At 47.5% G+C, this 13,058-nt stretch overlaps 1 protein-coding gene across 1 annotated transcript in view; it reads right to left on the bottom strand.

Moving 5' to 3' along the window:
* Nucleotides 1-13,058, bottom strand: part of OTULIN (OTU deubiquitinase with linear linkage specificity) — a 39,283-nt gene that overhangs the window by 7,803 nt on the left and 18,422 nt on the right. The window contains exons 5-7 of the mRNA XM_010858808.1: nt 11,418-11,561; nt 5,268-5,393; nt 2,109-2,378 (exon numbers count right to left, since the gene is read on the bottom strand). Coding sequence (XP_010857110.1) covers nt 2,109-2,378; nt 5,268-5,393; nt 11,418-11,561 — 540 coding nt within the window. The remainder of the gene's footprint in view (nt 1-2,108; nt 2,379-5,267; nt 5,394-11,417; nt 11,562-13,058) is intronic.

Here is a 13,058-nt window from a genome sequence, read left to right as displayed (position 1 = left end):
AATATATAGCCTTGACGTACTCCTTTTCCTATTTGGAACTAGTCTGTTGTTCCATGTCCAGTTCTAACTGTTGCTTCCTGACCTGTGTACAGGTTTCTCAAGAGGCAGGTTAGGTGGTCTGGTATTCCCATCTCTTTCAGAATGTTCCACAGTTTATTGTGATCCACACAAAGGCTTTGGCATAGTCAATAAAGAAGAAATAGATGTTTTTCTGGAACTCTCTTGCTTTTTCGATGATCCAGCGGATGTTGGCAATTTGATCTCTGGTTCTTCTGCCTTTTCTAAAACCACCTTCCTTGAACATCTGGAAGTTCATGGTTCACATATTGCTGAAGCCTGGCTTGGAGAATTTTGAGCATTACTTTACTAGCATCTGAGATGAGTGCAATTGTTAGGTAGTTTGAACATTCTTTGGAATTGGAATGAAAACTGACCTTTTCCAGTTCTGTGGCCACTGCTGAGTCTTCCAAATTTGCTGATATGTTGAGTGCAGTACTTTCACAGCATCATCTTTTAGGATTTGAAATAGCTCAACAATTTCAAATAGCTCAACTATTTCAAAGCTAGTCACCTCCACTAGCTTTGTTCATAGTAATGCTTCATAAGGCCTACTTGACTTCACATTCCAGGATGTCTGCCTCTAGGTGAGTGATCACACCATCATGATTATCTGGGTCATGAAGATCTTTTTTGTACAGTTCTTCTGTGTATTCTTGCCACCTCTTCTTAATATCGTCTGCCTCTGTTAGGTCCATAACATTTCTGTCCTTTATTGAGCCCATCTTTGCATGAAAAGTTCCCTTGGTATCTCTAATTTTCTTGAAGAGATCTCTAGTCTTTCCCATTCTATTGTTTTCCTCTATTTCTTTGCATTGATCGCTGAGGAAGGCTTTTTATCTCTCCTTGCTATTCTTTGGAACTCTGCATTCAAATGGGTGTATCTTTCCTTTATTCCTTTGCTTTTCACTTCTCTTCTTTTCACAGCTATTTGTAAGGCCTCCTCAGACAGCCATTTTGTTTTTTTGCATTTCTTTTTCTCGGGGATGGTCTTGATCCCTGTCTCCTGTTCAATGTCACCAACCATGCTTCTCAAGTGGTTGGCTATTCGACTAAAGAAGAACTTAGGCTGTTCAGAGCAACGTGATGACCCAACAAAGAAAGAGCAGAGTGTGGTGAGTCAACCGGTGACCCACAGGACAGCACCACGCTGGGTCTGTGGGTTAAACTCCAAACTCAACCTATCTGTTGAAGATCCAAGAGCAGGCTGGCTCTCCTGGCTAAAGTCTATTTTTAAAGGATGCTACCTAATACAGCGACAGCAGCCAAGATTAAACAGGACCCTTCAGAGGACTCCTTCCCAGGGCTTGGTTTCTTTCTGGAGCCAAGGGTTCTGGTCCCATCCACCACACGACAGGAGAAAGCCCAGGCTGAGACAACCATGGTGGGTATAAAACAGGTTCACCCTCGAGGGCTGGGAGGTGGAGGGAGGTTCAAAGGGGAAGGGACATATGTATACCCTCGGCTGATTCATGTTGACGCATGGCAGAAACCAATGCAGTATTCCAAAGCAATTAACCTCCAATTAAAAATAAATAAATTAAAAAAAAAATAGGCTCACAATTCTTCGGCATGCCTGACTTGAGTGTGGGAAGAATGATGTGATCTGCTTCTAACAAACAGAACCTGGTGTAAGTACCGGTGAGTGACTTCCAAGATTAGACCACAGAAGGCACTGGAGCATCCTGGCTGTCTTCTTGGACCACCTTCTGAGAGAAGCCAGCTGCCATGTCAGGAGGACATTTGAGCAGCCCTATGGAAAGCCCCACATAGTGAGGCACTGAGCCCTCCCACTGACCCCCAGTGAGGGACTGAGCCCTCCCGCCAACAGCCAGGTGAGTGTGCACCAGGCTGCAAGTGGACCCTCCAGCTGCAGTCGAGCCCTCCGGAGACTGCAGCCCTGAGCAAGACTCAACTGCAACCTCCTGCAACCCTGAGCCAGAACCACACAACGGCAGGGCTCCTGAGCTCCAGACCCACAAAAACTGAGGCAGTAGTTGAAGGCTGATGCTGCTGCTCTGGGTTAATGTACTCCCAAAGGCACGACTCACCTGCTCCAGGCCGCCAGTGTGCCCCACCTGGTTCAGATGGTTCCGCAGCAGCTGACCAGGGTCACTTGACGTATCCCGAGCAAAGAGAAGCACAGAGAAAAACGGCACTTCCCTTCCCTTCTCCTTATCGTCATAGAGTTCAATGGCTCTGTTCAGCATTAGGAATTTGACAGCTTCATAGAGGCTGTACTCCTCTTCTTCATTTGTGAACAGTTCATCACAAGCCATCTGCCTTGCTTCTGCAGTTCTCAGTTCAGCCAGGCTTGCCCACTATAATAAGAAAGTTACATAATAATTAAACTGTTGTTCTGAAAGTCCCTGGTAAAACCCCACACTATGAGCACAAAATTATTTTCAGAATAGGTAGGTGACCACAGGTCATGTACCAACACTCAGTATTCAATCTTCCAGCTCAAACAACTGTACTCTTTAGACTACACGCTTTCCTTATTCAGCTTTTCCCCCGGCAATCTGATACAAAAGTATACTGCACTAAGGACAAGCTCTAGGATCACGGGATGGAAATTTCAACTCTCGTATCTTCCCAGGCCAAGAAACGGAACCAGTCAATAAACAAATATTTGTAGGAGAGACCTGGTGTGATGATGCCCTGCAGCATAGCTGAAATCACTCCTCCCCTTTAAGGGGCTTATGGCAGCCGATACCACCCAGAAACACCAAGCCAACCTTATGACGTGAAGATGGGCAAGGAAGACTGTGACAGCTCCTGAATACCTGTTTACTAAACTTACCCTTCTAACCTCTTATTAAAAGCTTACTTGAGTTTCAGATGAATAAATCTACTCAGGAAATTCATATTGACTTCTGATTAAAAATAAAGGAGAGAATCAGGTATTCAAGGAGAAGGCGGCAACACAGGATGAGATGGTTAGATAGTATCACCAACTCAATGAACAGCAATCTGAGCAAACTCTGAGAGGTAGTGAAGGACAGGGAAGCCTGGCCTGCTGCAGTCCATGGGGTCACAAAGAGTCGGATACGATGTAGCAACTGAACAACAACAGCGACTGAACGACAACAATCAGGTATTCAGCTAACAAATGCTAACTCTTTAAGTGAGGAAGAAAACCCTGTAAGTATAAGTGGTTATAAGTTAAGAATCTCTTTGTGAATAAGAGATGCCAACACAAAACTAATCCTTGTGTATAATCAGTAACTACTGGTCCTCTGCAAAACCATTAAATTTTTTAATTCAAGAGTACACTTAACTGGTGATAACTGTGCCACAGGACTCTGAAAGCTACAACATCTCATATTTTTCAGGAGTACACCAAGCTGGCAGGTGAGAGCACGGCTCTGGAGTCAGAGTCAGGATGGAACAAGGGCCTCGCCACCCAGCAGCTGCTGGCCCCTGCAGGGCCTTAGTCTCGTCGCCTGTAAAGTGGGCACAACCACAACCACGACGCCCTGCTGGTGTTAGAATTACGTAATACTGAAAACTTTAGTGTACAGCCTGGTACCTACGAGGTGTCGGCAGTGCTGGCCCAGATTATTACTGAATAATTGTAATGGAATAATTATGAATTGGACACTTCAGCATCCCCCAAATCAAGACCTAGTTACTAGGCGTGTCTTTACTAGGTGTAAGAAGCGACTTCTCAAGAACTTAGAAATCTGAGTTAAAATGGACGGGCAACAGTGGCTATGCTGAAGCCTTCCTGCTCACTCCCCCAGGCCAGAGCCCTGTGCTCCACTCGCTGCTAACCCAGGGCCTGCCTGGAGCGGCGCGGGGCTCCAGCCCCTCTAATCCTGTCTTCTGCTTCAACAGGCAACACAAATAGACCCCCTCTGTCCTTCTCTTGCTCCCACGTCTTTATCACTAGTCCTTCTTCAACAGTATTATTTTCCAGCACACATTTCTCATTTTTATAAATAAAAACTAGGCTCCAGGAAGTCAGGGTCCTCCATGCATTCAACGAAGTATTTCCCAAATGCCTGTTGTGTGTCAGGCTCAGGGCAGCACTGGCTGTAAAAGAATGGACAGGACGGTCTCGTCTGTGGTGAGGACAACCACAGTGACAATGCCCTGCTGGTCATGACAATTACATAATAGAAACTTCAGGGTACAGCCTGGCACATATGAAGTGTATGAAGTCTCTCGTGAGGCTGTAGGTCTCATGGGGGCAGCAGACCACAGTTAAGAGGCTGACGACTGGGGTGTGTGCTAGGAAGGGTCCTGAAAGACGATGCCTGACGCCGCCTGACATCCCTCCCTACTCCATCTACGAAGCCCGGAACAATGAACAGGCCCTGTGTCCAGGGTTCCTGGTGAGGAGAGCGTCCGGGCTGTTCAGAGGCCAGCACCCGAGAGGTCCATGTGGGCCGGCGTGCAAGCAGGATACCCCACCCGCGTAAGACAGCAGAGAGCCACGGAGGGAGGGTTTATCGACCAAATCACTGGGGCTCAGCTGACCAAGTGCCTTCTCACAACTCTGCTTCAGAGAAACCCTGAGGACCGTTTTCAAAAGACAAGTTATTAAATCTACTGCCCTGGACAATCGTTGTAAAAGAAAACATGCCTAAGAAATATGGACAGAATCTTAAAACATGAACATAATTGGGAAGAATTTAATAAATGAGTATTCATATCGCTGATGATATTGTACGAGATATGGACCAAATGACATCCCTGACACTTGGCAGTATGACTTAGAAGAAAAGACTACTATTGTAAGGTTTGCTTTAAACAAAATTAAACATTTCACTTAACATGTCATCTCTGAGAGTGTGTGATGTTGATACCTCTTCATTTTACCAAACACCTCAGAGGAAGAGTTTGTGTTTGTTTAGAATCACTTTGCGTAAAATCCAGCCAAGAGCAAGTGGTAACCCACCGTTGTTGCTTAGTCACTCAGGCATGTCTGATTCATGGCAACCCCATGGACTGTAGCCCACCAGGCTCCTCCATCCATGCAATTCTCCAGGCAAGAAAACTGGAGTGGGCTGCCATTTCCTTCTCCAGGGGAATCTTCCCGACCCAGGGATCGAACTCACATCTCCTGCATTGGCGGGTGGATTCTTTACCGCTGAGCCACCTGGGCAGCCTGTAACCCACTAAGTGAGGACTAAGAAGCATTGTGCTGGGGCAACTGGGAGTCAGAGCTCCGTACTTATCAAAGAAAACTACATGTTCCAAACCTTCTTCCTCAGTAAAGCGAGGGACTCCTTAATTTTATCCACCAGGTCCTTGCTCTTCCCCTCAAATTTCAGTCCCAGCTTCCACTGCTTGATCCAGCTGTATTTGCTTATGAGCTTTTCTGGTAACTAGAGTTATCAAGAAACAGAAGAGAGAAAAAAGGTTAACATTCCAAACAGTCCATCGCACAAGCCAAGCTGTGAGAAACAACGTACCCTAGGAGACCGACCTTGTGGCCTTTGTTTCCAGAATTAATTTTTGCACATCTGTCTGGGTTTAGGTCGGAGGACCTAAATCTAGAAGTCAGGAGGTCAGAAACAGCCACTCTGCGGAGGGCTGCTAGAGTGACAAGGTGGTTCTGGGTGAGGCCCAAAGGCATGGTCTACCTTGCTGGGCTCCCGCCACAGCCAGGAACACCCCAGAGCTCTGTGTAAGGGTGTGTGAAGGCAGTGTCCACGCAGGTCTTGGCATAACCCACCCAGGCGCCAGCTGGGCTCACTGGCCCCCACCCTGCCACTCCCTGATGCCTGACTCAGGAAGGCGCTTTGGGTCTAATGAGATGGTCCGGAAACAGCAAAAACCTGCTCCTTTCCTGATTAGGAAAACAAAACCTAATTTCCAATTTTTACACTACCATCATAGTTTTAAGATGAAAAAGAAACAAGATGGTCTCCAGTTTAAGTACCTAATCAGTAAAAAAAAAAAAAAAAAAGTACCTAATCAGTGTAAGTAAGATAAAAGACTACAACTGCAAATACGAAGCAAGGGTTAAGGGACCAGGCTGGCTGGCTCGTTAGAGAAAGGACACCGTCACTCGGCCTTTTTTCCTGGAGTGTCTGTTACTTTGTTTTCCCCTCATCATCAGTAGAATCTGGAGTCTGAAAGGCAAGCTGGGACAAAACTCAATCGATGTCAGCATGGGAACCCAGACTCTCCCAGCAGTCTAGGGTGTGTCAGGAGAAGTCCATGTTATTGGGCTGGGCACGGGCATGTCACCTCAGTGCTATAAAAAGCAGAAAGGAAAAACAGTTCACTTCCAAGTCAAAAGATCATTAGAGAATGATGAATTCTTCCCTGGAACCGGAGCTTAACAATCATAAATACAGTTTTAAATGAGGCCGTATGTTCTGTTCTCCTGAATCTAAGACACTGAAGACCCTTCATGAATGATAACTCAGTTTCACCTTCTCGATCTACAGCAATCATGAGAAACTAAGGGGGTTTCATCTCTCCAAAGAGACAAAACCACTACAGGGACTGAGCTCCTCTTCAGCTAGTTACCACAGTGAGGCCATCTACACTTAACTTGCTCGTGGGGGTGGGAGGGTTGCGTTCTCACTTATCATGATGACAAACGACCCCCCTTTCCACCCAAGAGGAGCCCAGCGCTGCGCCCACGCTGTCCTGCATTTCAGCAACATGTGGGCGGTTCTCCTGCAAACCTTCTGTTAGGCCCTCTGGTTTCTCACCAGAACCTAAAATGCCCTCAAGTGGCAACACGCTGCAATCCCAACTGAGCACTAAGAAGCGCCAATGAGCAGAGTACTGGCTGCGCAGATGCGAGCTGGGAGACAGGGTGGGGGAAGCCCAGGAGAGCACGTGAGCATCACGGGACACTGGGTCAGGACCCACAAAGCAGGCATAGCACTCAAGTACTCGAGAGACCCCAAAGACCTAACTCCACAGAGGACCCAAATAAAAGTCCATTCCCTCGCTCCTTCCATGCATGGACCAAATTGTCGCTAGAGTAATTCTCCAGGGTTGTATACTTCTGGGAGATGTGGTGATCCTGGAAAAAGCCCCAAAATTGAGGTGTAAAAAGAAACTATGAGGAAAGAATAATGGGAGTTGAAATCCTTTACTCAGATTTAAAAAAAGAAGAAGAAAGAGTATAACTTTACATGCTTTTGGGGATCATGAGACACACGTCACACATACAAGGCTATTCCTTTACACTGCACACTCAGAGACTGGACTTCTCTTAAGAGTAAAGGAGATTTAAGGAAGAAACAAAATTAAAAACAGGAAACAATGATGGGAAATACTTAACAAAGTAGGCAATCAGCTTTGGTGTAATTTCATTTGTGACTAAAATATTTTTTAAAAGCCTATTTTCTCTAGCAAATGTCCATAATCCTTGAAGTCAGTACTATGACTAAAGGGACAGCATATACCGAAAACGTGTCCTTCCCCAAACTCATAATATGAGTTTTGATACGGTTTATCCTACTCTAAGCAAACACCGCCACAGGTCCCACCCATTCAAGAGACATTCTGAAACTTAACGGAACCCCTGTCCCAAAGGACACCACCTCTTGGGGGACCAGGTGCTGCCCAAGTTTAAGAAGAGCCAGAGCAAGCCACATCCAAGGTCAGGGTCAGATGATCTGACTACAGTCAACACCACAGAGACCGGGGTCTGGACGGAGGCAGACACAACACACAAGGAGCCCAGACCTGAAGACAGGCGGTGAGGAGCGGCCAGACTGTGAGACGGGCTGTGACGGCAAGGCCAGAGCAGCTGAGCAGTGCAGGAAGCGTGGCCTGGCCCTCCACCACCGAGCTCACACCAAGGGAGGCTCTCGGTCCTGTGCTTCCTGTTGCCCCATCATGTCCTGAAACCAAATGTGTTCCAGGAGCGAGGGACGATGCCAAGAGCTGTGGACAGCCTCTCCCCAGATGTGAGTACAAGCAGATCCTGCCAGCTACAGGGCGTGGGGCTTCTCTGGGCTCACCGCACAGATTTCCTGATGAGATAAATGCATGCTCGGTCAAGGGACGTTTAGCACAGCAGGTGGCCGGCAGGCTGGGGCCGAGGCTAGCTCCAGCTCTACAGATTCACGTACAAGCTCAGGTGTCCCAGGACCTGTCTGACTCGCAGTGCTGAGGAGGGGGGTTGGGGTGGTCGCAGTCAGAAGAGGTCTTCGGCAATTCAGAGATTCCAGCATCGGGGGAAACGGAGACTGACTTGCTGTCAGACGGTTACTGTGCATCTAACAGCAAGCCCAGCCCATTTTAAACTCAAATCGTTTATACCAAGTTCTAACAGCAAGCATGGTTTAATTCTTATGATCGGATACGACTTATTCTAATTTAGTGGGAAGATGGACAGGAAATACTCAGAGACTTTCATAGCCAAACTCCTGTAAGACTTTCATGTTTGGTAGACAGAGTTAGGTATCAGCTGATCTGCTTGTTTTAGGCATGTGTGTTAACACATGTTGAGATGTGTCCTTACGACAGTTACACGGTGCTATCTGGTGATGGAGAGACCCCACTTCCAGGTGAGGTGGTCCAGGCACCCACCCTCCACGGCACACACTGCCAGTCTCTGTGGGTCTCTCCACACATCTGCGCTCACACGTGGTTCCACCTTGACTTGTTCCAGTCACGCCACACCACCCTCTCACTCAGCGAGACCCCTATCAGGGCAGACTTCCTGAGGGAGGACCAAGCGGAGGGGCCGGGATGAGAACAGGGATGGGATGGCGGCCACAGGCAAGAGCACGCAACAGCTGGGAGGGGTGACAGACTAGTCTGGGCAAGGGCAGCACCCAGTCTATGTGACCCTCCTGCGCTGGGCAAGGGCAGCAACCCGGTCTATGCGCCCCTCCTGCGCTGGGCAAGGGCAGCAACCCAGTCTACGCGCCCCTCCTGCGCTGTCACCTCGAATAAGAAACATGAGGTGCATGTGCCACCTGCTCAAGACACATCACAAAACAGATCCTCCCAGGAAAAGGCTCAAATCAAGGCAAGATGCTGGGGGCCAAAAAGTTAACACAGGGACAAGTCTTCTGGCTGCAGGAGAGCAAGAAAAGTTTCATAGACTTTCATACGACACCCCCGGCAGGTATGATGAGCTTTTTTCTGACGCAGGCCTCCTGGCATTCAATAAAGGTTAGATGACAAAAATAATACCACTGTGACTAACTAATTAGATTATGCTCCCAAGAGAAAAACTCTACTGATTGGCTGATACATACAGAAAAGGGAAGAAATGAGAATGCTTGAGAATTTCCGTATGACTCAAATTCAGCCAGGAAAACCACCTTAAAGCCCCACAACTCACACACACAACATATTCTCATAACCATCAGAAACCAAGCACAGTCCACCTAGACTGTTTTCAGTATGACAGATGACCCTACCCAGATGGATCCTGTCAGTAAAACAAAAGGGACATCGTGCTTTACTTTTACGGGGAATATTTTATATGCTTAACTACGTGGACCAGAGTTACCTGGAAAGTAACCTGCACCAGAGTTTCTTGGAAAGTAAAAGAATTCTAATTCATTACATCAATTAAATTCATAAATCTAAGCAGCTCCTTAAAGTAAAAAGTTCAAAGGAAAAGAGCCTACACTTAAGAAGCACTTTATGTCACAAGCTGTAATTTAAGCTTTGGTTAGCAAACAGAAGTTAAAGCAAAACTGAGTGAGGTTGCTCGTGTTTGCTTCTCCAGCAGCGGCTCAGGTCCACAGGCAGGCTGACCAACATTTCCAAAATATTTCAGTGCTAATACTTAGCATAACCTGCAAAGCTAAAAAAGCCTACTGTATCAATTTCTTTTTGCTTCTTTATTGAAAAAAGAAATAAGCTAATACTGAGAAATCAGCTTGAGATGGCGCATCTGATTAGAAGAACCTCTCACAGATCACCTAGACACTTACACAAGGGTGCTGCTTTCATGCCGCTTTATAGAGTGGGTATCTCCAGGTGGACAGGCGGTATTCTCCACCCACTGGGCCTGGCTGTGCTCGGAGACTATGTGACACCCCGACCACCTAACAGATCTGCAATTAGCTGAGCTGCCAGCCAGTATCCTCTACAAGTCTTTATTCCAGGCAAATACTCCAGCTCCTTCAACTGTTCTCAGGAGATAGATTGCCTCGGGCACACGCCCTTCTGTCCCGAGGGTACAGGCACAGAGCTGCCCGCAGTCCCTAAAATGGGATCTGACCAGCCCAGTTCAAGACAGGCTGTCACTGCCTGTGTTAAGCAGTATTCCTTTGTTTTTTTAAAACTTTTTATTTTGTATTGGCGTATAGCCGATTAACAATGCTGTGAGTTTCAGGTAAACAGTGAAGGGACTCAGCCATACGTATACATGTATCCACTCTCCCCCAAACTCCCCTCCCATCCAGGCTGCCACGTAACAGTGAGCAGAGTTCCCTGTGCTGCACAGTGGGTCCTTGCTGGTTATCCATTTTAAATATAGTAGTGTGTACATGTCCACCTCAAACTCCCTACCTATCCCTTTCATTACAAAACAGGCTTCCTCATCACTGAGGCCATCACACACCTGTGGGCTGCTACTGGGCCTGTGATCCACTAAAATCCCGACTTTTTCCCCCTAAGTTGCTGGGGAGGCACGTCTCCCAGAGCTGACACTTTGGGTTTTGGTTCGGGGGGTTAAGACAAGCCCAAGATTTCCCATTTTCTTCCAATTAATGTCATATTGTGAGCTCCACTCAACCATGACTGCCCCCCAAGCTCTCGAGGGATGGTCTATCATCTAACCTATCGTGACCTCAGCTGACGTCCATCATGGATACACGACACAGGGGTAACGTGACTCCTTGGGGTGTCACTGTCAGGCTGCAGATTCAAAACAACTAACGAGGGCCAGGCATGGGACAGAGCCCCCAACCCTCCCCTCCCCAGGAAGCCTCCCCCAGCTGACAGCAACCATCTCTCTGCCGGTGTTGCCACCCTGTCACGTACCAAGCCTATGACTCTCCTAACACTCTCCAGACGGTGCTGATTCCCTGAACTGGAGCCAGAAGCCCAGAAACGTGCCTTTGGAAACCCCAGCAGGTTCTCAGAGAGTATAATACAAAGCCCACTTGGTGGAGACTGCAACCCGGAAGTCAAACTGCCCTCAGTGCTCTGGCAAGCCCTAAACAAACCCCTGCTCTCTAGTTCAGCTGAGGCGCTAAATAAATTTTATCATCTTCCTCCTCCGGGAAATAACAATCATTTTTGGTCGCTTCACTATGCAAAGCCATCCCAGCCACAGAAAGCTGCAGAAACCTGCGCGCTGACATCACACTGCAGGCAAGCACCAGCACACAGCGCGGGCAGACAAAGGAAGTCTTTGCTGCAGAAACGACGGGAAACAGTGCAGACTCAAACCTGCGGCAGCAGCGTACCAGCGTGAGCTCCGGGTCCTGCAGCCAGGAGGGCAGCACCGCCGGCTGACTCATGGCCTGGAACAGCGTGGCCCTCAGCGCACAGTAGTTATCTCCGCGGACTCGCCTGATGGAGGTGAATTTCTGAGACACCTCCTCGTAGCCCTGCGCAAAAATCATCAAAGAATTCAAATGGTTGCTACTGACCTCAGAGAGCGGGGAGAATTTTATTCGTGTGGAAGAAATGTGCCCCCGAAGCCCCCCACCCCGATCAGAGGAAGAATGGCCAAGTCTTTCCTGCAGGATATTTTAATTCCTTTTTTATTCATCAAAAGAAATTAACGAATGTTAGTATCGTACAAAACATCAGCATATGCAGCAGACGCAACATATTAGAACATATAGAATAGGACACTAAGTATTATTAAAATGCTGCTGCTGCTGCTGCTAAGTCACTTCAGTCGTGTCCGACTCTGTGCGACCCCATAGACAGCAGCCCAGCAGGCTCCCCCATCCCTGGGATTCTCCAGGCAAGAACACTGGAGTGGGTTGCCATTTCCTTCTCCAATGCATTAAAGTGAAAAGTGAAAGTAAAGTCACTCAGTTGTATCCGACTCCTAACGACTCCATGGACTGCAGCCTACAAGGCTCCTCCGTCCATAGGATTTGCCAGGCAAGAGTACTAGATTGGGTTGCCATTGCCTTCTCCATTAAAATGCTAGTTACCCCCTAAGTTGAAGTCGTATGTCCCTTTCTAAGCAACTGGTGTAACACTCACTTATTAATAACCAACAATCTGAAGGCTTTGGTCTGTGTTTAAGTTGACCCTAAACCCTTTCTTTGGAAGGAATGATGCTAAAGCTGAAACTCCAGTACTCTGGCCACCTCATGCAAAGAGTTGACTCATTGGAAAAGACTCTGATGCTGGGAGGGATTGAGGGCAGGAGGAGAAGAGGACAACAGAGGATGAGATGGCTGGATGGCATTACTGACTCAGTGGGCAAGAGTTTGATCAAAATCTGGGAGTTGGTGATGGACAGGGAGGCCTGGCGTGCTGCGATTCATGGGGTTGAAAAGAGTCGGACGCGACTGAACTGAACTGAACTGAAACTCTTTAATGAGCAGACAGGAAAGAAAAGAGATGTACCCAGCTTATATGCCCAATCCCCCAGCCGTGTCTGACTCTTTGCAACCCTATGGTCTATTGCCCACCAGGCTCCTCTATCCATGGGATTTTCCAGACAAGAACACTGGAGTGGGTTGCCATTTCCTACGCAAGGGGAATCTTCCTGGCCCAAGGCTCAAACCCTCATCTTTTGCATCTCCCTGTGTTGACAGATGGATTCTTTACCTGGCTATGTCTCCATATTAAAAATAACACTCTGTCCCCCAAATTTCCATGAAGTACATAAAAGACTATATGTATTGTCTTGGAGGTGCCTGGATAAATTCTGTTTTTTAAAAAGTGGATTGAAATATCATTATTATTCAGCCTGGAAGTGAAACAAGGAAATGAAAATTCTCGGTGACATGCTCAGTCACTCAAACACAGCCATCCAAACGGACCGTTTTGAGCACACTCCCCTTAAAAGGACACCATGAAATCCCAGGGAGCTGGTCCAGGCACCTGGCTGACTGAGATCTCCGTTGGATGCTGCTCAG

The sequence above is a fragment of the Bison bison genome, unplaced genomic scaffold (genome assembly GCF_000754665.1).
Source record: "Bison bison bison isolate TAMUID 2011002044 unplaced genomic scaffold, Bison_UMD1.0 scf7180017864440, whole genome shotgun sequence".
Classification (NCBI taxonomy): domain Eukaryota; kingdom Metazoa; phylum Chordata; class Mammalia; order Artiodactyla; family Bovidae; genus Bison; species Bison bison.
This window is presented reverse-complemented; position numbering and strand designations above follow the sequence as displayed.